Below are 24,961 nucleotides of genomic sequence, written 5' to 3'. Positions count from 1 at the left end.
CGTACCCCAGTTTGGGAATACCTGTACTAGAGAAATTCATTTGACCACCCTGCCACCTGTGTCCATTCAGGGAGAGGCTTGTCTGAAATGACACAATATTGCTTATATAGTGCACCAGTTTGGTCCAGAGACATCCTGTGTGCGTGACTGTGTGAACTCAACACACTGGTGAGTGAGATGTCGTTGAAGGACAGGTAGAACCCAGGTGAGATGTATTATTAAAGTCTGTGATGTTGTTGTTGTTGACACACAACGAGCGGCTGCAGAACTTCTTCTCTGCATTTTGCTTCAGTGGTCGCAAGCCCTGGTTGAGCTCCTCCATCAGAGCTTCTGAGAGAGAAACAGAGAGAGAGAAACAGAGAGAGAGGTGTATGAGAGGACTCAGATGTGGCACTGAGAATAGGAAAGGATGCCGTTACTGTATTGAGACGCAGCCAGAAAAGGGATTAGAGAGTGTTGAGTAAAAAGTACAGTGCTCTGAATTGCATCTCAATAGTGACTTTCTTTCCTTGTCTTCTTTCCTTCATCTGCACGCATAGTAATGTGAAAGAACTGTTGCTGGTTTACCTGTCATAGGGCTGAGGCATTTGAATAATAAATCCAGAGGATTTCACAGGCTTTTGGCTAACCTGTATGATCATGAATATAATATTTGAATGTAACAAAAAAACAGCTAGTTTAAAAGAGGTATCCTGAATCATCTTTGCACTTAGCCTAACGTTAGCTACTTTATTCATGCTCAAACAATGTATTTTCACTTGACTTCATCTATATGCCTCATTTCAGGGCATACACAACACAATGACATAGCTTAGTTTCTTCATGAAGAACTAGACTTCTGGCTACTATGCATGCAACATTATTTAGCTAACTTACCCCTTAACACCCACACAGAGTTTGCTAGCTATCATGTTGCAAGACACTTGTTTTTATTTTCATTACAATGAGAGAGAACTCCAGGATGGAGTCCTGGATGCTGGCCTTCTAGTTAGAGTTCCTCTGTCCAGTGTCTGTGTTCTTTTGCCCATCTTAATCTATTATTTTTATTGGCCAGTCTAAGACATGGCTTTTTCTTTGCGACTCTGCCTAGAAGGCCAGCGTCCCAGAGTCGCCTCTTCACTGTTGAGACTGGTGTTTTGCAGGTACAATTGAATGAAACTGCAGGTTGAGGACTTGTGAGGTGTCTGTTTCTCAAACTAGACACTCTAATGTACTTGTTCTCCTGCTCAGTTGTGCACCGGGGCCTCCCACCCCTCTTTCTATTCTGGTTAGAGACAGTTTGCGCTGTTAGTGAAGGGAGTAGTACACAGCGTTGAACGAGATCTTCAATTTCTTGCAAATTCTCACATGGAATAGCCTTAATTTCTCAGAACAATAATGTTTTTTTTCTGGCCATTTTGAGCCTGTAATCGAACCCACAAATGCTGATGGTCCAGATACTCAACTAGTCTAAAGAAGTCTAGTTTTATTGCTTCTTTAATCAGAACAACAGTTTTATTCCATGAAAAATCAGCCGTTTCCAGCTACAATAGTAATTTACAACATTAACAATTAACGATGTGATTTTAATGGACAAAAGAAATGTGCTTTTATTTTCAAAAACAATGACATTTCTAAGTGACACAAAACTTTTGAACGGTAGTGCATGTATTGAAAAAATTGTCCCTTAAATTAAATTAAATTCAGTTGGCGTCACTACAGAGCCTGGTTCGATTCCAGGCTGTATCACAACCGGCTGTGATTGGGAGTCATATAGGGCGGAGCACAAGTGGCCCAGCGTCGTCCGTGTTAGGGTTTGTCTGGGGTAGGCCGTAATTGTAAATAATAATTTGTTCTTAACTGACTTCCCTGGTTTAAATAAAAGTTAAATAAATACATTTTAAAAATCTGTTAGCATGCTCCAAACAATAGGCCTGAAAATCCATCCTCTGTCTGTCCGGCTGTGCGGAGACAGTCCATATCATTCACCATTAACAACAAGCCCCAGAAGGCAGCCTCCAAGAGTGGCTTCCTACAGAGAGGCTTGAATAGGATTTTCAGCTCCACACTGTAAATCTGCAGGACACGCTTCACACAAGTCTCCAGGGAACACCAGCTCCCACGTTCCGGGGCTTGTCCCACCGTCTGGAGCAGTGTAGTCTTCCCGCAATTGGGCCAGGAGTGTGAAGTACCAGCAGCTGGGAGGGAAGGCACAGAGGATGTCCCCAACGGACTAACAACAGCAAGTCCCCAAAGATTCCCACCAGCACACGCAAGGTGAGCACTACTTCTTTACACCAGACAAGCAACATATGATCATAGGCCTACGAGATGATTTGTAGCAACAATGGACACAGTGTTTGACCCGCCCCATATCAGACCATGAGTATAACTACATCGCTACTGTGTGTTTAGGAACTTGTGGTGCTGGTTGGAAAGTGGTCTCATCTGAACCGTTAAAAAAAAAAAATGGTTCTGATTGTCACTCAGCTGGTTCTTCAACACTGGGCTGTGTTGCAGGGGCATGTCTGTCTGTCTGGAGGGCTTTATGTCACGGTGAATGTGGGGGCTGTCTCACAGCATTTCCCAAACTCAGATCGTCTCTAACCAATCAGAGTATCTAAGCCAATGACAAACTTTCAAACCGCTTCAAATGAGTGGATTCGGCTATTTCAGCCACACCCGTTACTCACAGGTGTATAAAATCAAGCACACAGCCATGCAATCTCCATTAGAATGACCTTACTGAAGAGCTCGGTGACTTTCAACGTGGCACCGTCATAGGATGCCACCTTTCCAACCAGTCATTTCGTCAAATTTCTGCCCTGCTAGAGCTGCCCCGGTCAACTGTAAATGCTGTTATTGTGAAGTGGAAACATCTAGGAGCAATAACGGCTCAGCCGTGAAGTGGTAAGCCACACAAGCTCACAGACCGGGACTGCTGAAGCGCGTAAAAATCCTCTGTCCTCAGTTGCAACACACTAATGAGTTCCAAACTGTCTCTGGAAGCAACGTCAGCACAATAACTGGTTGTGGGAGCTTCATGAAATGGGTTTCCATGGCCAAGCAGCTGCACACAAGCCTAAGTTAACCTTGTACAACGCTAAGCGTTGGCTGGAATGGTGTAAAGCTTGCCGCCATTGGACTCTGGAGCAGTTGAAACGTATTTGCTGGAGTGATGAATCACATTTTACTGGCTTTGGCGGATGCAAAAGTTTGACACCAATCAGGCCCCCGAGGACTGGGGTTGCCCATCCCTGAGCTATATTGTCACAAGTAGGGTATTTCATTTATTTATGTTAACAATTTGGATCACATGTATATCTTATGTAGTTACATTGTAAGGATGTATGGATAAACATGCATTTAAGTTTAAATAGTCATCCAACCAAAACTGTAACATGCATTGATAATAGCCAATGATAGTGGCGACATCAACCATCTATGTGCAACAGAAGATTGTCTCCCCAATGCTTTGGTTATGACTTCAAGTTGCAATTGGGGAGGAGCAACTTCAGAAATGTATACTGAAAAAAGTATAGAAATGCAACATGCAACAATTTCAAAAATGTTACTAAGTTACAGTTCATGTCAGGAAATCAGTCAATTTAAATAAATTCACTAATCTATGGATTTCACATGACTGGGCAGGGCCGCAGCCACCGGTGTGCCTGGGACGGCATAGGGCCACCCACTGGGGAGCCAGGTCCAGCCAATCAGAATTTGTGTTTCCCCACAAATGGGAATTATTATAGAAATACATACTTCTCAGCTTTGACCAGCATACTTCCCACACCCCTTCAGATGATACCGCAGGTGAAAAAGCCAAATGTGGAGGTCCTGGGCTGGTGTAGTTACACGTGGTCTGCTGTTGAGGCCGGTAAGCGGCTATGGGAGAGAAAATAACATTAAATTCTCTGGTAACAGCCCTGGAGGCAGTTCCTGTAGTCAGCATGCCAATTGCACACTCCCTCAAAACTTGAGACTTCTGTGGGACTGTGTTGTGTGACAAAACTGCACATTTTAAACTTCCCTTTTATTGCCCTCAGCACAAGAGGCACCTGTTTAATGATCATGCTGTTTAATTAGCTATTTAATAAGCTTCTTGATATGTCACACCTGTTGGGTGGATGGATAATTTTGGCAAATAGGAAATTCTCACTAACAATGGTGTAAACAAATTTGTGCACAACGTTTGAGAGAAATAATCTTTTTGTGCGTATGAAAAAAATTGATATTTTACTTCAGCTTTGAAACATGGGACCAACACTTTACATGTTGCGTTTATATTTATGTTCAGTATAGTTGTAAGTCCGACTTTTTTATAGCCATAATGCAACACCTTTGAAAAGCGGTGGACAACGTTGTTCGGCGTCTTCACAAAAAGTGATCCACTCGAATTCGCCCTTTGACTTCTCTTGCCACGTTCAAGTATTATTCGGAACTAGGAAACTCAGAAATGTCCGACTTGCTAACCTGTTGTAGTTTACGCGTTTAACGAATTAACAAATCAGACATTTTCCAGTTTCCTAGTTCCGACAAGCACTTGAACGCGGCATCAACCCCCAAATCCGGTCTGGTCTGTTTGATCTGCTTCGTCAGCGCTCGCGATGTTGCGCGTCTGGGTTTAGGAACGATCCTCTTTTAAGGTGGAAAGCGGAAGTAAAGTCCGACATTTTGAAAAGGTGGGAGGTAAGAGAGCTGGTAGGTTAGTTGTGTTGTGAGTAGGGTATTATAACTTTCTAAATGTACTTGCCTGTATAGTTTTGGGATCATTATCAAATGCGCACCCAATAGGCATTGAAAGCAAACAAAGGCATTGTTTACATTCTGTACAAGAAGTCGAAATGCCAGTGTCAAAACTTGCTTGGTATGTAACGTTAGCTAATGCAACACATTCGTTAGCACTAGGCCTTAGGGCAGCCAACCATTGTTTTTCAACTCCCTGCTACGTCATTAATTTGACCGACGGCACCAGAATAATCTCTCCCCCTTCACAGGAGATTCGGGATTTGAGCCTGTCGGGGGAACCGAAATGGACTCGGATTCAGAGGTGGAGGGGTGAGTGGACCGGTACCACTGTTTGTTAGGCCTCCGGAAAGAGTGTTTGAACGGTTCGCGTCAGTGTGTTACGGTGTTGTTGGACAAATACCAAATTAGTCATTTGAGCTATATTCCCTTTTCTGTCATCTCAATATATGTTTTTTTAAATAGCTTGGCAGGCGGCGACAAACCACCTGGTCAGAGAAACATGTAAAGACTTGTTGTTAGCAGACTTATCATAACTGATGGTGTTTTGAATAGAACCTTTCCACGTCCCAAATATATTTTGGGACACCAACCACAACTAGTAATACACGTTTTGAGAAAGTGACTAGTTTTTATTTCCTGGGATGATGTCAGGATCCTACAGGTGAGCCAGAACCAGGAGAGGCCTCCCTCTAGCTATGGCTCCATGAAGAGTGATGAGGAGGAAGAGGACGAGAACATCACAGAGGCTCAGCGCTCATCTTGCAAATCGGAACTACCCACCTTCACTACACACACACGGTACACACACACAGCTTTCCTGTCAAACCTGTCTGACCACCTAAAGTGCCTTCAGAAAGTACTCACACCCTTTAACTTTTTCCACATAATGTTGTGTTACAGCCTGAATTGAAAGAAGTATATATATTTTTTACAACCAAATCTCTATTTTTGTTGTAAATGGCAAAAACTTATCCTTTAAAATGGATTAAATTGAGCTTTTGTTTCACTGACCTACACACGATACCCCATAATGTCAAAGTGAAATTATGTTTTTAGAAATGTTTACAAATTAATTAAATGGAAAGCAGAAATGTCTTGAGTCAATAAGTATTCAATCCCCTTTGATATGGTGAGCCTAAATAAGTTCAGGAGTAAAACTGTGCTTAGCTCACATAAGTAGCATGGTGTTTAACATGATTCTTGGATGACTACTTCACCTCCACAAATACAATTATCTGTAAGGTCCCTCAGTCGATCAGTGAATTTCAAACACAGATTCAACCACAAAGCATAGGGACGTTTTCCAATGCCTCACAAAGAAGGGTAGATGGGTAAAAAAAAGCAGTCATTGAATATCCCTTTGAGCATGGTGAAGTTATTAATTACACTTTGGATGGTGTATCAATACACCCAGTCACTACCAAAGACACAGGCGTCCTTCCTAACTAAATTGCCAGAGAGGTAGGAAACCGCTCATGGATTTCACCATGAGGCCAATGATGACTTTAAAACAGTTAGAGTTTAATGACGGATAGAAAACGGAGGATGGAATAACAACATTTGAGTTCCTCCACAATACTAACCTACATGAGAGTGAAAATAAGGCAGCCTGTGCTAAATAAAAAATATTCCTAAACATGCATCCTGTTTGCAATAAGGCTCTAAAGTAAAACCTCAAATGTGGCAAAGAAATTAACTTAATTTCCTGAATACAAAGCATTATGTTTGGGACAAAATCGATTGCTTGAAAATCTATGGCAAGACTTAAATGGCTGTCTAGGAATGATCAACAACCAACTTGACAGCTTAAATAATTCTAAAAAGAATTTGTGCAAATATTGTAAAATCCAGGTGTGCAAAGCTCTTAGAGACTTACCCAGAAAGACTCACAGCTGTAATCACTTCTAAAAGTGATCCTAACGTCTATTGACTCGGGTGTGAATACTGATGTAAATCTGGTATTTCATTTGAAATAAATGTGCATTTTTTTTGTTTACTTTGTCATTATGTGGTGTTGTGTGTAGACGGCTGAGAAATCAATTTCATAAGTCAAGGGGAAAAATGGTTTCGGAAGGCACTGTATGCTATCACTGGGTATTACCCACACAGTGTGACCACATTACACTATCAGATTGTTTCCTGGTTGGCTTGGCACTCCCCAATGTTGCCCTAATCTATAACGTTACTTTTAAAGGTTTGACATGCAACTTCCATCCATTCTCATGTCCTGCCGTTGAGGTTGTGCTGATGCACTCTTGTTCCTCCAGGGTCCAGCTGAACCGCAACGTGTCTCCAGAGACGGTCTTCACTGAGATCACACAGCAGCAGTCTGTCAGCGAGCACCCCCAAGAGGGAACCTTCGTCACAGAGAGGCCACACACACACGCGCGTGCGGAGGAGGAAGAAAGGGATGAGCACAGCCCCATCCAGGTAGACTACCCTGAGCCCCTGCCCCCCGTCAAGCCTGAGGACGAATCACAGGAAGAGGGTGATGAAGAGCAACAGCCAGGCAAGCTGCACCCTGAATTCGAACTGCCCTACATATTCAAGGTGTGTGAGCATGTTTTCACCAATGTGAATGTCTGTCTGATCTGTGATTCTCTTGCTATGAGAGTATGCATGTGAACTCTCTCCTCCCCTTCCACTCTGTAGTCCATGCAGAATTCTCTGACATCCCTGGGTGGTCCTGAGTTACACCTGTTTAAGCGCTATCTATGTGTGTGCAACTCCCCCTTCACCATGACTGACCTGGAGGAGAGCGATACGCTGGACATAGTGGATAAGATGCTGGAGCGCTTCGGTAAAGACTACCACAAATTTACAGTCGCACCCTGTTAGTGCACTGCTTACTACATTCACACCCTGTTAGTGCACTGCTTACTACATTCACACCCGGGTAGTGCACTGCTTACTACATTCACACCCGGGTAGTGCACTGCTTACTACATTCACACCCGGGTAGTGCACTGCTTACTACATTCACACCCTGTTAGTGCACTGCTTACTACATTCACACCCTGTTAGTGCACTGCTTACTACATTCACACCCTGTTAGTGCACTGCTTACTACATTCACACCCTGTTAGTGCACTGCTTACTACATTCACACCCTGTTAGTGCACTGCTTACTACATTCACACCCTGTTAGTGCACTGCTTACTACATTCACACCCTGTTAGTGCACTGCTTACTACATTCACACCCTGTTAGTGCACTGCTTACTACATTCACACCCTGTTAGTGCACTGCTTACTACATTCACACCCTGTTAGTGCACTGCTTACTACATTCACACCCTGTTAGTGCACTGCTTACTACATTCACACCCTGTTAGTGCACTGCTTACTACATTCACACCCTGTTAGTGCACTGCTTACTACATTCACACCCTGTTAGTGCACTGCTTACTACATTCACACCCTGTTAGTGCACTGCTTACTACATTCACACCCTGTTAGTGCACTGCTTACTACATTCACACCCTGTTAGTGCACTGCTTACTACACCCCCTGTTAGTGCACTGCTTACTACATTCACACCCTGTTAGTGCACTGCTTACTACATTCACACCCTGTTAGTGCACTGCTTACTACATTCACACCCTGTTAGTGCACTGCTTACTACATTCACACCCTGTTAGTGCACTGCTTACTACATTCACACCCTGTTAGTGCACTGCTTACTACATTCACACCCTGTTAGTGCACTGCTTACTACATTCGCACCCGGGTAGTGCACTGCTTACTACATTCGCACCCGGGTAGTGCACTGCTTACTACATTCGCACCCTGTTAGTGCACTGCTTACTACATTCGCACCCGGGTAGTGCACTGCTTACTACATTCGCACCCGGGTAGTGCACTGCTTACTACATTCGCACCCGGGTAGTGCACTGCTTACTACATTCGCACCCGGGTAGTGCACTGCTTACTACAAAAGAAGCAACTACAGCAGGAATAGGTAATCATTTGAGGTGTTGCCATGGTAATACATTATGTGTAATGTATTTATAATGTGCTTTTGGTATCTGATGATGATGATGATTGTTATTGTTGTGTGTCAGGTAAACTGCAAGGCCTGCGGGTGGCGATCCGCATGCTGGAGCGCATGAAGAAACCTGAGCTGGCCCAGGAGCTGGAGAACAAGTGCAAGAGAGGTAACAACTAGAACTGGTTTTCACTGACCACATCTGGGTTCAGTAACGTGTGTATTTGTTATTTCAAATCAAGCTTTTTTGTTGTTGTTATAATAGCACATTTCAGACATGAATGCAATGCAGGATTTGGGATAGTTAAATGCCTCTCCATGCCTCTTGGTCCTAGGATTTGAGATAGTTAAATGCCTCTCCATGCCTCTTGGTCCTAGGATTTGAGATAGTTAAATGCCTCTCCATGCCTCTTGGTCCTAGGCTTTGGGATAGTTAAATGCCTCTCCATGCCTCTTGGTCCTAGGTTTTGGGATAGGTAAAAGGCCAGGAAAAGGCCAGGGCCAGAGGACCTGAGGGACCTACTGGGTACATAACTCATGTGTTGGGGTGCACAATTGTGGATTGATTTAAAAACCAAATTCTGATACTCACAGGCAGCCAGTGCATAGACCTTGAAACCGGTATAATGTGTGCTCGGGTCAGTGCAGGGCTAAGGGACTGGCGTTTGTAGGGGGGGCTCACAGACTGGCGGTTGTGGGGGCTCACAGGGCTAAGGGACTGGCGGCTGTGGGGGGGGGCTCACAGGGCTAAGAGACTGGAGGTTGTGGGGGGGGCTCACAGGGCTGAGGGACTGGCGGTTGTGTGTGTGGGGGGGGGGGGGGGCTCACAGGGCTAAGAGACTGGAGGTTGTGGGGGGCTCACAGGGCTGAGGGACTGGCGGTTGTGGGTGTGGGGGGGGGGGGGCTCACAGGGCTAAGAGACTGGAGGTTGTGGGTGTTGGTCAAGCCGAAACAACTTCCTTCAGGGTTATAGCTGGGCCAATTGTGTGCCGCCCTATGGGACTCCCAGACGGTTGTGATACAGCCAGGAATGGAACCGGGGACTGCAGTGGCACCTCTAGCACTGAGTTGCAGTGCCTTAGACCGCTGCTCCACTCTGGAACCCATGTCATATGTATTTTCTGAGTTATGTTCACCAAGGGTGACAAACTCTCCACCCGTTAAATAGGTCCTAAACCAATTTAGAACTGAACCAGAGAGGCCAACCCACCTCTCCAGTCTGTCCAGAAGGACATCAGGGTCAAGTGTCGAATGCGACACTTAAATCCAAGAGAACAAAGACAGAGAGCTGTTTGGCATCTGTGTTGGCTGTAGGATCATTTTACCACTGTTACTAAGGTGGTCTCTGTGCTGTGTTGGGCACGAAAACCAGATTTGAATTTTTCAAAAATACAGTTGGCACTTTAATTTTCAGTTTGAAAACTTTTTTGCTGAACAATGGAAGGTTGTAGATTGGCCCAAAAATTGCTAAGAGCTGAAGAATCTAGATGACTTTTATTCAGAATGGGTTTCACCTTTTAGTGTGGTGTGGAAAATGCCTGTGAACAGGGAGAGATTAACAATAGCTTGCACTTCTTCAGATATGCAATTAAAAACGGTATTTGAAGGTGGTGGGGATGAGTTTGAGAAGACCGGTAGAAGGTTGAATTGTGATCACTTACCTGAGCATGTCTGTGTCAACCAGGGAAAATAACTCCAATGTGCCTTTGTGTTGTAGGCTATTGCACATATCAAACTTATCATGAGGTCTTTTGCTTGACTGGTACCCAGCCTAATGTTTGCCATCTCATCTCTGAAATATACTGCAAACTCATCACCTTTTAGATGTGGAGGAAATTTCACAGGTTTGTGAGGGTAGGATGTATCAGGCCATCAACAGTAAAGAAGAGCACACTTATCTGTACATTTGAGTATTTTCAAATACACATTCCAAAACTAACTTAGTTTATTTATTAAAAAAAATAGAAGTGACTCAAATTGTATTTAAGACTTATTTCAAGTACTATTTTCCAATATTGAAAAGTCATTTTTAAAACAGTGCATTCTGAAAGTTTTCAAACCCTTTGACTTTTACCACATTTTGTTAAGCAGCCTTATTCTGAACAAATGTATTCCCCCCTCAGTCTACACACAATACCCCATAATGACAAAGCAACAACAGGTTTGTATACATTTCTGCAAATTCATTACAAATAAAAAAACGATCACATTTACATAAATATTCAGAACCTTTATCCAGTACTTTGTTGAAGCACCTTTGGCAACAATGCTACAAGCTTGGTACAGCTGTATTTGGGGAGCTTCTCCCATTCCTCTATGTAGAACCTCAAGCTCTGTCTGGTTGGATGGGGAGCGCCACTGCACATCTCAGGTCTCTCCAGAGATGTTTGATTGGGTTCAAGTCCGGCCTACTCAAGGACATTCAGAGACTTGTCCAGAAACCACTCCTGCATTGTCTTGGCTGTGTGCTTAGGGTTGTTATCCTGTTGGAAGGTGAACCTTCGCCACAGTCTGAGGTCCTGAGCGCTCTGGAGCAGGATTTCATCAAGGATCTATCTGTAATTTGCTCTGTTCATCTTTCCCTCGATCCTGACTCGTCTCCCAGTCCCTGCCGCTGAAAAAACATCCCCACAGCATGATGCTGCCACCACCATGCTTCACCGTAGGGATGGTGCCAGGTTTCCACCAGATGTGACGCTTGGCATTCAGGCCAAAGAGTTCAATCTTGGTTTCATCAGACCAGAGAATCTTGTTTCTCATGGTCCAAGAGTCCCTTAGGTGCCTTTTGGCAAATTCCAAGTGGGCTTTCATGTGCTTTTTACTGAGGAGTGGAGCTCAGTCAGGGTGACCATTGGGTTCTTGGTTACCTCCCTGACCAAGGCCCTTCTCCCCCGATTGCTCAGTTTGGCCGGGCGGACAGCTCTAGGAAGAGTCTTGGTGGTTCCAAACTTCTTCCATTTAAGAATAATGGAGGCCACTGTGTTTTTGGGGACCTTCAATGCCGCAGACTTTCTTCGTACCCTTCCCCAGATCTGTGCCTCGACACAATCCTGTCTCAGAGCTCTACGGAGAATTCCTTGGACTTCATGACATTCACATACACTGTCAACTGTGGGACCTTGTATAGACAGGTGTGTGCCTTTCCAAATCATGTCCAATCAATTGAATTTACCACAGGAGGACTCCAATGAAGTTGTTGTAGGAACATCTCAAGGATGATCAATGGAAACTGGATGCACCTGAGCTCAGTTTGGAGTCTCGTAGCAAAGGGTCTGAATACTTATGTAAATAAGGTATTTCTGTTTTATACATTTGCAAAAAAATCTTTATCTAAAAATCTAAATTCGCTTTGTCATTATGGGGTATTGTGGGTAGATTGAGCATTTTTTTAAATACATTTTAAAACGAGGCTGTAACATCACATGAGGAAAAAGTCAAATGGTCTGAATACTTTCCGAATGCACTGTACCTGAGACAGTATTTGAACCCAGGTCTGCACCAGACCTGTGACTGGGGAAGTATCTGTAATCAGACTCTTCTCACTCCTTCCAACCAATCTCTATTTATGTCCTCTCTCTCCCCCTCTTCCACCCCTCTCCCTCTCTCCCCCTCTTCTACCCCTGTCTCCCCCTCTTCCACCCCTCTCTCTGTCTCCCCCTGTTTAGCTGTGATCCAGTATGAGTTGAAGTGTGTTCTGATCCGGCGACACAACTGTATCTTTGAGGGTGTACCCCGGGCGGGCAAGCATCTATACCTGAAGTACGTCTACGTTGAACCCCAAATCTCCACCCAAGGTCACGGCGGGGTCAATCCCTTGCACGAGGTCCGGTCCGATCCCCCAACCCTCCCCAGGTTGCCTCCCCAGACAGCATGATTGGTGGGAATAACATTTTCCGTCTCCGGTCCCTGAATGGGTCTCCAGTACGATGCGTTCTGACCACGGGGCTGCCCGGAATCGGAAACTCTGTGGCGGTCCAGAAGTTCATGCTGGATTGGGCAGAGGATCGGGCTAATTTCGACATTCAGTTTGTGTTCCCGTTTCCGTTCCGGGAAATGCAGTCGCTGAGGGAGCGGAACATAGTTGAGGAGAAAAACATCAGTATGTTGGAGCTGCTGCAGACGTACCACAATGAGACACGCTCCATGGACTTTCTGGAGCAGCCAGACTGCAAGGTGCTGTTTGTCATGGACGGGATCGACATCTACCAGAAACATCTCGATTTCAAGGTGCTCACAGTCTCATTGGGCTGAGATGATGTGTTTGGCTGTGGAACCATTCAGTACCTATAAAGATATTTCTCCTTCTCCCCCAGAACACTCCTGTTGTGACTGACATCAAGGCTGTTATTCCCCTGGACTCCCTGTTGGTAAATCTGATCCGAGGCTCTCTGCTGCCGCACGCCCTCTTGTGGCTGACTGGGAGACGTGCAGCTACCAATCAGATACCTCCTGAGTACATCCACCGTGTTGCTGAGATACAGGGTTACAGGTGTGTGTGGTGTTTAGAGGGTGGTATGGGGGTTGGGTGTGAGTGTGTTTGGAGTAACTATCCCCCTCGAACATCCTATGAGTTGTTGCAACACAATGTAAAGCACTGTGGGGGTGAGTGAAACTGAACACTGATATAAAATGCTAACCATTGACTTTTATTGCTGTTTTATTAGTTTGTCTGTTGTTTTGCAGTGACGAGCAGAAGGATGAATATCTGACCCTGCGTTACTCAGACAAGTCTCTGGCTGCTAAGATCATCAGACACACCAAGAAGTCCCCCACCATCTACACCCTGTGTCATATTCCCTTCTGCTGCTGGATGGTTGCCATGGTGTATGAGAGGGGTTTCCGTAACTACGAGGACTATGGAGACGAGCCCCCCAAGATTACGTCCTTCTTCATCCACTACATGATCATCCAGAACAACCGCAAGCTGGAGAAATACTATGGGCAAAACCCCAACTCACAGGTCTGATCCACCCTCCTAATAATATAATATATACAGTGCCTTCGGAAAGTATTCAGACCCCTTTTTCCACATTTTGTTACGTTACATTCTTATTCTAAAATGTATTAAATAAATAATCCTCAGTCATCTACACACAATACCCCATAATGACAAAGTGAAAACAGGGTGAGAAATTTTAGCACATTTCTTAAAAATAAAAAAACGGCAGCTTTTTTAAAAACCTAAGTATTCAGCCCCTTCGCTAGAAGACTCGATGCATCCTGTTTCCATTCATCATCCTTTAAATGTTTCTACAACTTGATTGGAGTCCACCTGTGGTAAATTCAATTGATTGGACAAGATTTGGAAAGGCAAACACCTGTCCTATATAAGGTTCCAAAGTTGACAGTGCATGTCAGAGCAGAAACCAAGCCATGAGGTGGAAGGAATTGAGCTCAGACAGGATTGTTAAAGCACCAATCTGGTGAAGGGTACCAAATTCTGCAGCATTGAAGGTCCCCAAGAACACAGTGGCCTCCATCATTCTTAAATACATTTGGAACCACCAAGACTCTTCCTCGAGCTGGCTGTAAGGCCAAACTGAGCAATCGGGGGAGAAGGGCCTTGGTCAGGGAGGTGACCAAGAACCCAATGGTCACTCTGACTGAGCTCCACTCTTCAGTAAAAAGCACATGAAAGCCCACTTGGAGTTTTCCAAAAGGCACCTAAGGGACTCTTGGACCATGAGAAACAAGATTCTCTGATCTGATGACAATCTCTGCAGCACTCCACCAATCAGGCCTTTATGGTAGAGTGGCCAGATGGAAGCCACTCCTCAGTAAAAGGCACATGACAGCACGCTTGGAGTTTGCCAAACGGCATCGAAGGGACTTTTAGACCATGAGAAACAAGATTCTCTGGTCTCATGAAACCAAGATTGAACTATTTTTGCCTGAATGCCAAGCGTCACGTCTGGTGGAAACCTGGCATCATCCCTACGGTGAAGCATGGTGGTGGCAGCATCAGGCTGTGGGGATGTTTTTCAGCAGCAGGGCCTGGAAGTCTAGTCAGGGTTGAGGCAAAGATGAACTGAGGAAAGTAGAGAGAGATCATTGAAGGAAAACCTGCTCAGGACCTCAGACTGGGGCAAAGGTTCACCTTCCAACAGGACAATGACCCTAAGCACACAGGTATCTGAATGTGCTTGAGTGGACCAGCCAGAGCCTGGGCTTCAACCCGATCGAACATCTCTGGAGAGATCTGAAAATAGCTGTGCAGCAACGCTCCCCATCCAACCTGACAGAGCTTGAGAGGATCTACAGAGAAGAATGGGAGAAACTCCCCAAATACAGATGTGCCAAGCTGGTAGTGTCATACCCAAGAAGACTCTAACTGCCAAAAGTGCTTCAACAGTGTACTGAGTAAAGAATCTGAATACTTATGTAGATTTTTTTAAAAGTTTTGAATAAATTAGCAAACATTTCTAAAAAACAGTTTTTTCTTTGTCTTTATGGGATATGGTGTGTAGGTTGATGAGAGGAAAAAAATATTTGATCAATTGTAGAATAAGGCTGTAACGTAACAAAATGTTGAATAAGTGAAGGGCTCTGAATACTTTCCCAGGGCCCTGTATGCCACTCATCTTACCTGCTAGTTGTGTACTCGGTCTTATGTACAGTGTAGACTTGGTCTGATGCCTTTCCCCCCCGATGCTAAACCTCTAGAAAGTCTCAGGGTCTGGTCCCAGGAGTTTGATTCTGTTTAGTCTTCTCCACGTTATGTCATGACATTGGTGTTTGTTGTGTGCTGTTATAGTGTGCTTACTGTGTAAGGTATCTTTTGAACCTGGAAGAAAGGAATACAAATGTATTATTCCTATAAGCAGAAATGGACGGAAATGGACAAGGTGTTCATGTTGAATCTGGGTTGCCTGGCTCTGAAGCTGTTGGACAATAACCGCTCTGTGTTCTATGAAGAGGACCTGAATGAGCACAGTCTGGTGGTGAGGGAGGTGGCCTGGTGTTCGGGCCTGTGCACTGAGCTTCCCAGGGCAAATGCCGAAGACAAGCGGGTCTTCTGCTTCACACACCTGAGCTTCCTGGTGGGTTGGACTTCCTGTCACATGACTTTACTTCTCTTGATTTGAGGTATCGTTTTCGAGATTGACAGATGTATTATTCATAATGAATGTGTTCTTATCATCAGGAGTTCATGGCTGCACATTATGTTTGGCTCACCTTCCGTCTGGAGGAGCGGAACGTTCTAGACCAGTCCCACCGCGTCTCCAAGCTGTTCAAGGAGCACTCTCTGGTGGACATGTACCACAAAGCCGTTGACCGTTACCTCAGCGCTCCTGTCGGCCAGTACGACCTTTTCCTGCGCTTCCTGTGCGGTTTGTCCATGACGCTCAATGACGGTTTGCTCCGAGGGATGCTGTTCCCCCATAACGCCCCTCCACTGAAAGGTCTGGAGGAAGTGGTCAGGCTGCTGACCAAGAGGAAGGACAGTGCAGGGCCAGAGAGACAGGCCAACCTTAGCGAATGCCTCCGGGAGCTGGAAACGTCTGAGGACTGAACAGCCTCCTGCTGTTAGCAAACATGTTTGATCATTTGTCTCTGATGCACAGAACTCTGTTTTGTAAAAATGAAAGGTAATGCAACTAAAGTATTGGTGTTGTCTATGTGCCCCGCTGAAACCAAAACAATGAACATTCAGTGTGTCTCATCCAACTAGCAGACAGACCGAGAGAAAGAGAAGGGGCATAAATCACAGGTGTCTTACCAGAAAGAGTTAATCATTGTGTCTGAAGGAACTCTGTGACTGTGCTGAGTCTGTTATAAGGACTAATATATAACTAATATATAACCCATCAACTAGCAGTCGAAGATAAAGACCACGGTGCTTGTTAGACTTGTGACAGTACAGCCTGTTCATCCTCTACTCAACAAGATGACTCACTGGAGGACGGATGCAGACAGTAGTGACCCTCGTTGCAGAATCTGTTATGTATTGCTTCTCCATCACTGACACTAGCCAGCTATACTTCTAGTTGTAGTACAAGAACAATCAGGTATTTAACATTTTCATTATTCCTTTAATTCAGACTTGATGGAAAGGGAGTGTTTATATGTTTACACATTTATTTGTGTTTAAATGGCATGACTGTGTGTTTTGTAGTTTGGGTATTGGGGTGAAAGGTGTACAGTAGAGCTGGGAGATATGAAAAAACATTATCCATGTCACAATAACTGTCTTAATTATCACGATAATGATGAATTGAACGATGTTTATTCATCTGCAACAGTTATGTTTTTAGATGACCTTTAGTAGGGCTGACTCTTAGTCCACTGGTCCATTGTTTGGTCCTTAGGCTGTTGGTCGTCTGAGATTGTTTTAGTTGAGCAGTAAAACATATATATTTTCACCTATCTCAGTGAACTAATCCATTGCTGAGGCCGAGACCAAAAGCCAATTTATGCTTGATTTGACAATGTGGTGGAGCCTCCAGAGGCCAACTGGAGCTCTATACCGCCTCACTATGTCCCTCCCAAATGTTGTACCAATGTGGAGGGCTCCGTGTAGCTCCACGATGACATGATTGGTTGACGGTAGGTGAGGGTGGTACATCCTGTATAAACACGCCCTTGACAACAGCTCTGCACTGCTCCGTAAGGAGTATGAATGCCCTGATTTCTGCTGAGGCCGTTCCTGCCCTGACTTGCCGTATCAGCGTAAATGCTGCATGGCCAATGCAGACGTCAGATTGACTCTGCACCCAGATGCACAATGCACTTCTCTCTCCAGAATGCACTTTTCTCCTGCCTATTGGTGCACATTTGTTTCATAACTTCATTGTCTGAGTTGTATATCACTTGCCCATATCACCAGTAGTATGTTTACCGTTAATTCCTATGATTTCTAATCCACAATGGTTGTTACTTTGGTTATGGTAGTTTATTTTAATCCATTGAGTAATTTTCCGCTAGTCCTGTTCTCATTGTCTGAGTGGACACATTGTTTGCATATAAATGTCCTCATTTGGGGATCTGATAGTATTTCTGATTGGCTTAATGAACCACCACTGGAGCTTCTCAAAGTGATGTTTTCTTCACCTCAAACAATTTCTGTATTTACATACATTGACAATTACAATAGTTCCTCAATGTATTTGAAAAATCCTTCCAGCTCTCGCCCTTTCGATAACCACTCAGCGTGACAGGGAAAATTCTCTGATCCAGTGGGAATTTCATAAAATAGTCTTCTCATCAGTGCTTGACTTGGACTGAAATAGTTGGGTCAGGTTTTTTTCTTCTGGTTAGCTAGATCTCGGGTGCCCTCTTGAGGCATCAACCCGCACGCTTAAAGAATCAGACAAGCTCAATGCATATAGTTGATTTTATTAAAACACATGGTGTGTATAAAATGGAAAAATACACGTTTAAATGTTGAGCAATTGATTGGTCGAAATAACATGACTTTCGGTCAAGTAAGATTTATTTTTTTAGTCGGACAGCCCTAACCCTTACAACTACTTAAATGTTGCAGCTGTCAATTGTCCCATGAACAATCACCCATATTAGCAAACTTATTTCTTTTAAAAATTCACATTTCTTTAGTAGGGCCCTATAGGTTATTTGGGTAATTCTGCAGAAATTATGGATTTTGAAGCGCCAACACAACTTTTATTTTTTTTTACCAAACTTAGTCAAGTTAACCCTTTACTAATTCTAAATCAACATAAATGCCATCTTAATGTATTTTAATATTTTTTGCCTTTTTGTCACGGGTGTTACCTATATTTTAGATGACAATTCAAGCTTTCCTGAGTGTAATTTCACAATTCAATTTGCATATATAACCAGACAAAGTTTATGCTAATACGAAGAAATTCTTTTGATTATAATTTATTTTAAACCGGTCTGTGTAAAGTTCTATTATGCGACATTTGTATATTTCTACCACTTGTTTTGTTTTAACATCAGAAATAATTGAGGTTGAGTCATCAAAATGTGATGATCATATTCTATTAAAATGCTTACTAATGAATGCAGCAGCAGTTGAGTAGATACAGATTAACATTATTCTATTTAAATTCAAATGATTTTATAACATGTTGATTATTATAATTTGACCCTGCTGGTCATCTATGAACATTTGAACATCTTTGCCATGTTCTGTTATAATGTCCCTCGGGCGCAGCCAGAAGAGGACTGGCCACCTCTCATAGCCTGGTTCCTCTCTTGGTTTCTTCCTAGGTTCTGGCCTTCCTAGGGAGTTCTCCCTAGCCCCCGTGCTTCTACACCTGCATTGCTTGCTGTTTGGGGTTTTAGGCAGGGTTTCTGTACAGCACTTTGAGATAACAGCTGAGGTGAGAAGGGCTTTATAAATAGATTTTATTTGATTTCATATGAACAATAAAATCAGGGTTATTCCTCAAAGATTAAAATCTCTATTAGAACTATAGAAACAACATTGTCGTACAAACATAACATCTCTATTAGAACTATAGAAACACAACATCTCTATTAGAACTATAGAAACACAACTTCTGGGTCGTCGACATCTGGACGAAGTGGAGCTGAGGTATCTGGGTCGGCGACATCTGGACGAAGTGGAGCTGAGGTATCTGGGTCGGCGACATCTGGACGCAGTGGAGCTGAGGTATCTGGGTCGACGACATCTGGACGAAGTGGAGCTGAAGTATCTGGGTCGACGACATCTGGACAAAGTGGAGCTGAGGTATCTGGGTCGACGACATCTAGACAAAGTGGAGCTGAGGTATCTGGGTCGACGACATCTGGACGAAGTGGAGCTGAAGTATCTGGGTCGACGACATCTGGACAAAGTGGAGCTGAGGTATCTGGGTCGACGACATCTAGACGAAGTGGAGCTGAGGTATCTGGGTCGACGACAGCTGGACAAAGTGGAGCTGAGGTATCTGGGTCGACGACATCTGGACGAAGTGGAGCTGAAGTATCTGGGTCGACGACATCTGGACGAAGTGGAGCTGAGGTATCTGGGTCGACGACATCTGGACAAAGTGGAGCTGAGGTATCTGGGTCGACGACATCTAGACGAAGTGGAGCTGAGGTATCTGGGTCGACGACATCTGGACAAAGTGGAGCTGAGGTATCTGGGTCGACGACATCTGGACAAAGTGGAGCTGAGAGACCATGGCCATTAGCCGGGACTGATTTCTTGGAGTCCATAACATGGGAAATCCCACATGCTTTGCGCTGCTTGGCAGAGACAACTTGTCTCTGTATTTGAGGATGCCAGGCACGATACTCTTTCCTTTTATGGTTACGAGGTACCCCAGAAATCCTCTGTGCCTTACTTTCCACCTCTGCCTCACTGACATAATACAACTGTATTTGAGTACCAGAGTCCCTGACCTCCTGATAGAAATACATTGTGTCCGTTATGTCTTTCCAGTGGTGGACCAAGAGGTCAGCTGACCCGCCCACTCCAACACTGTTTCTCCTGCTCTCCACATCTGTGTTATTTCTGTCTGACCCACCATTGCTTTCACTGCTGTCTTGTTCCTCTTTCTGTGACATCATTCACTCTTTTTTTTTTTTATTCTCTAAAGCCGTTCAGTAAATCCTGTGTTTTTTCCAAGGTAGGTTGCTCGGTGATCCGGGTCAGCTTCCCTGCGCTGTCTGTAGAGTCTTTGCTTTTCAGCAGCACTTTTTAATTTGCCATATCTTTCAAAAGGAAAGCCATATTATGTTACAAATTTCAATATTGAAACAGTATAAAATCTTCCGGTGATGATAAAAAGTTAGCAATGTTATTGTCACTGGTGTTACCAGGAACAGTAACACCAGTGACGAATCTGCTGACAAGGTATTATTGGATAATTATTTCAATCATATTTCCTTTCCCCATACTGTAAACTGTATAGCACCAGTGACGGGTTTCAAAGCTTCGCATTAAATTACCAAATTTAATATCAAATTGCTAACATATGAACAGTGAGTGAAGACTTACCATGTGCTCTTCAAAACAGCCCTGCCACCAATGAACCTTTGACCCAGGAAGAAGTTGGCAAGGATGTTGCATTTAAAAAAATATATTTTTAAGGGTAAAACCAGTGACATGAAAATAAGTGAAAGATGATTTATAATAAATGATTAATAATAATTAGTTGATATTTTATTTTAAGTAATTCCCTAAACAGCTATAATACATTTAAAGTTGTAGATTTTTTTAAAAATTTTGACTCCAATATGTCACTAAACCATAACTCCTGGCGAGGGACAAGCCATTTTCATGGTGCTGACCGCGTTCTACGATGATATGGAAAATTTCATTTGCAATATAACTGTCTTTAAATATGTTTATTAACAATAAAACACTTCAATAAAACCATATATATATTATCCCATTTTGTTGCGTTTTTTCCTGGGTGTTAAGGCGGGGAACAGGAAAGACACCATTTCTGTAGAATCAGCCATTTATCTTAATGAATGATATCAGCAAAATATCCACGATGTTTGGTCAGTGTTGATCATTTTATAGTCCCAGCTCTAGTATACAGTAGGTCTTGATGTGAGACAGTTGTGTTGGTCAATCAACATCTGCTGTCTGTTGGATTGCATCATAATGTCACGTTCTGACCTTTGTTTTGTCTTTGTTTAGTATGGTCAGGACCTGAGTTGTCTTTATTTTGTATGGTCAGGGCCTGAGTTGTCTTTATTTAGTATGGTCAGGGCCTGAGTTGTCATTGTTTAGTTTGGTCAGGGCGTGAGTTGTCTTTATTTAGCATGGTCAGGGCCTGAGTTGTCTTTATTTAGTATGGTCAGGGCCTGAGTTGTCTTTGTTTTAGTATGGTCAGGGCCTGAGTTGTCTTTATTTAGTATGGTCAGGGCGTGAGTTGTCTTTGTTTTAGTATGGTCAGGGCCTGAGTTGTCTTTATTTTAGTATGGTCAGGGCGTGAGTTGTCTTTGTTTTAGTATGGTCAGGGCGTGAGTTGTCTTTGTTTTAGTATGGTCAGGGCGTGAGTTGTCTTTATTTTAGTATGGTCAGGGCCATGAGTTGTCTTTATTTTAGTATGGTCAGGGCGTATGGTCAGTTGTCTTTATTTAGTATGGTCAGGGCGTGAGTTGTCTTTATTTAGTATGGTCAGGGCCTTGTCTTTATTTAGTATGGTCTTTGTCTTTGTTTTAGTATGGTCAGGGCGTGAGTTGTCTTTATTTAGTATGGTCAGGGCGTGAGTTGTCTTTATTTTAGTATGGTCAGGGCCGTGAGTTGTCTTTATTTAGTATGGTCAGGGCGTGAGTTGTCTTTATTTTAGTATGGTCAGGGTGTGAGTTGTCTTTATTTTAGTATGGTCAGGGCGTGAGTTGTCTTTATTTTAGTATGGTCAGGGCGTGAGTTGTCTTTATTTAGTATGGTCAGGGCCTGAGTTGTCTTTATTTAGTATGGTCAGGGCCTGAGTTGTCTTTGTTTTAGTATGGTCAGGGCGTGAGTTGTCTTTAGTATGGTCAGGGCGTGAGTTGTCTTTGTTTTAGTATGGTCAGGGCGTGAGTTGTCTTTATTTTAGTATGGTCAGGGTGTGAGTTGTCTTTATTTTAGTATGGTCAGGGCGTGAGTTGTCTTTATTTTAGTATGGTCAGGGCGTGAGTTGTCTTTATTTTGAGTTGTCTTTAGTATGGTCAGGGCGTGAGTTGTCTTTGTTTTAGTATGGTCAGGGCGTGAGTTGTCTTTATTTAGTATGGTCAGGGCGTGAGTTGTCTTTTTTCTATGTCTTTGTTTTAGTATGGTCAGGGCGTGAGTTGTCTTTGTTTTAGTATGGTCAGGGCCTGAGTTGTCTTTGTTTTAGTATGGTCAGGGCGTGAGTTGTCTTTGTTTTAGTATGGTCAGGGCCTGAGTTGTCTTTGTTTTAGTATGGTCAGGGCCTGAGTTGTCTTTATTTAGTATGGTCAGGGCGTGGAGTTGTCTTTATTTAGTATGGTCAGGGCCTGAGTTGTCTTTGTTTTAGTATGGTCAGGGCGTGGGCCTGAGTTGTCTTTATTTAGTATGGTCAGGGCCTGAGTTGTCTTTATTTAGTATGGTCAGGGCGTGAGTTGTCTTTGTTTAGTATGGTCAGGGCGTGAGTTGTCTTTGTTTTAGTATGGTCAGGGCGTGAGTTGTCTTTGTTTTAGTATGGTCAGGGCACTTTGTTTTAGTATGGTCAGGGCGTGAGTTGTCTTTGTTTTAGTATGGTCAGGGCTGAGTTGTCTTTAGTATGGTCAGGGTGTGAGTTGTCTTTATTTTAGTATGGTCAGGGCCTGAGTTGTCTTTGTTTTAGTATGGTCAGGGCCTGAGTTGTCTTTATCATGGTATGAGTTGTCTTTATTTAGTATGGTCAGGGCCTGAGTTGTCTTTATTTAGTATGGTCAGGGCCTGAGTTGTCTTTATTTAGTATGGTCAGGGCAGTTGGTATGGTCAGGGCCTGAGTTGTCTTTATTTAGTATGGTCAGGGCCTGAGTTGTCTTTGTTTAGTATGGTCAGGGCCGAGTTCTTTGTTTTAGTATGGTCAGGGCGTTGTCTTTATTTTAGTAGTTGTCTTTGTTTTAGTATGGTCAGGGCCTGAGTTGTCTTTATTTTAGTATGGTCAGGGCCTGAGTTGTCTTTGTTTTAGTATGGTCAGGGCCTGAGTTGTCTTTGTTTTAGTATGGTCAGGGCGTTGAGTTGTCTTTGTTTTATATGGTCAGGGCGTGAGTTGTCTTTGTTTTAGTATGGTCAGGGCGTGAGTTGTCTTTGTTTTAGTATGGTCAGGGCGTGAGTTGTCTTTATTTAGTATGGTCAGGGCCTGAGTTGTCTTTATTTAGTATGGTCAGGGCCTGAGTTGTCTTTATTTAGTATGGTCAGGGCCTGAGTTGTCTTTATTTAGTATGATGGTCAGGGTCGGGCCTGAGTTGTCTTTGTTTTAGTATGGTCAGGGCGTGAGTTGTCTTTATTTAGTATGGTCAGGGCGTGAGTTGTCTTTGTTTTATGGTCAGGGCGTGAGTTGTCTTTGTTTTAGTATGGTCAGGGCCTGAGTTGTCTTTGTTTTAGTATGGTCAGGGCGTGAGTTGTCTTTGTTTTAGTATTCAGGGCCTTTGTCTTTATTTAGTATGGTCAGGTTGTCTTTATTTAGTATGGTCAGGGCCTGAGTTGTCTTTATTTAGTATGGTCAGGGCCTGAGTTGTTTTATTTAGTATGGTCAGGGCCTGAGTTGTCTTTATTTAGTATGGTCAGTTGTCTTTGCTGGTTGTCTTTATTTAGTATGGTCAGGGCGTGAGTTGTCTTTGTTTTAGTATGGTCAGGGCCTGAGTTGTCTTTGTTTTAGTATGGTCAGGGCGTGAGTTGTCTTTGTTTTAGTATGGTCAGGGCGTGATTGTCTTTGTTTAGTATGGTCAGGGCGTGAGTTGTCTTTGTTTTAGTATGGTCAGGGCGTGAGTGTCTTTATTTAGTATGGTCTTTGTCTTTGTTTTAGTATGGTCAGGGCCTGAGTTGTCTTTATTTAGTATGGTCAGGGCGTGTCTTTAGTTGTCTTTGTCTTTAAGTATGGTCAGGGCCTGAGTTGTCTTTGTTTTAGTATGGTCAGGGCGTGAGTTGTCTTTGTTTTAGTATGGTCATCTTTGTTTTAGTATGGTCGTGAGTTGTCTTTATTTTAGTGAGTTGTCTTTATTTAGTATGGTCAGGGCGTGAGTTGTCTTTGTTTTAGTATGGTCAGGGCTGAGTTGTCTTTGTTTTAGTATGGTCAGGGCGTGAGTTGTCTTTGTTTTAGTATGGTCAGGGCGTGAGTTGTCTTTGTTTTATATGGTCAGGGCTTTGTTTTAGTATGGTTGAGTTGTCTTTGTTTTAGTATGGTCAGGGCGTGAGTTGTCTTTGTTTAGTATGGTCAGGGCCTTTATTTAGTATGGTCAGGGCGTGAGTTGTCTTTATTTTAGTATGGTCAGGGCGTGAGTTGTCTTTGTTTTAGTATGGTCAGGGCCTGAGTCAGTTGTCTTTATTTAGTATGGTCAGGGCCGGAGTTGTCTTTATTTAGTATGGTCAGGGCGGGCCTGAGTTGTCTTTATTTAGTATGGTCAGGGCGTGAGTTGTCTTTGTTTTAGTCCAGGGGTGAGTTGTCTTTATTTAGTATGGTCAGGGCGTGAGTTGTCTTTAGTATGGTCAGGGCCTGAGTTGTCTTTGTTTTAGTATGGTCAGGGCCTGAGTTGTCTTTGTTTTAGTATGGTCAGGGCGTGAGTTGTCTTTGTTTTAGTATGGTCAGGGCTGAGTTGTCTTTGTTTAGTATGGTCAGGGCGTCTTTGTTTTAGGGTCAGGGCGTGA

The 24,961-nt window shown here is 43.5% G+C and overlaps 1 protein-coding gene and 1 long non-coding RNA gene across 2 annotated transcripts; one reads left to right on the top strand and one right to left on the bottom strand.

The window, feature by feature from the left end:
• Positions 1–11: 11 nt before the first annotated feature.
• On the bottom strand, positions 12–4,411 carry LOC135551562 (uncharacterized). Its single transcript, XR_010457327.1, has 3 exons — positions 4,322–4,411; positions 3,745–3,867; positions 12–330 (listed from the first exon to the last, which is right to left on the bottom strand). It is a non-coding gene; the product is annotated as an uncharacterized LOC135551562 (long non-coding RNA).
• Positions 4,412–12,478: 8,067 nt separating this feature from the next.
• Positions 12,479–18,703, top strand: nlrc3l (NLR family, CARD domain containing 3-like). The gene is made up of 5 exons (XM_064985295.1): positions 12,479–12,945; positions 13,032–13,207; positions 13,402–13,678; positions 15,543–15,758; positions 15,863–18,703. The coding sequence occupies exons 1-5, from the start codon at positions 12,589–12,591 to the stop codon at positions 16,229–16,231; spliced, it is 1,395 nt and encodes a 464-aa protein (XP_064841367.1). The 5' UTR covers positions 12,479–12,588; the 3' UTR covers positions 16,232–18,703.
• Positions 18,704–24,961: the final 6,258 nt, after the last annotated feature.

This window comes from Oncorhynchus masou, chromosome 13 (genome assembly GCF_036934945.1).
Source record: "Oncorhynchus masou masou isolate Uvic2021 chromosome 13, UVic_Omas_1.1, whole genome shotgun sequence".
In the NCBI taxonomy this organism is placed as follows: Eukaryota; Metazoa; Chordata; class Actinopteri; order Salmoniformes; family Salmonidae; genus Oncorhynchus; species Oncorhynchus masou.
This window is presented reverse-complemented; position numbering and strand designations above follow the sequence as displayed.

Bases quoted from the DNA above. Each gene is read 5' to 3' on its own strand.
- nlrc3l (XM_064985295.1), top strand. From the start codon at position 12,589: ATGATTGGTGGGAATAACATTTTCCGTCTCCGGTCCCTGAATGGGTCT. The intron at 13,208-13,401 runs GTGTGTGTGGTG...GTTGTTTTGCAG, and splicing joins GCTGAGATACAGGGTTACAG to TGACGAGCAGAAGGATGAAT. The intron at 13,679-15,542 runs GTCTGATCCACC...TCCTATAAGCAG, and splicing joins GGCAAAACCCCAACTCACAG to AAATGGACGGAAATGGACAA.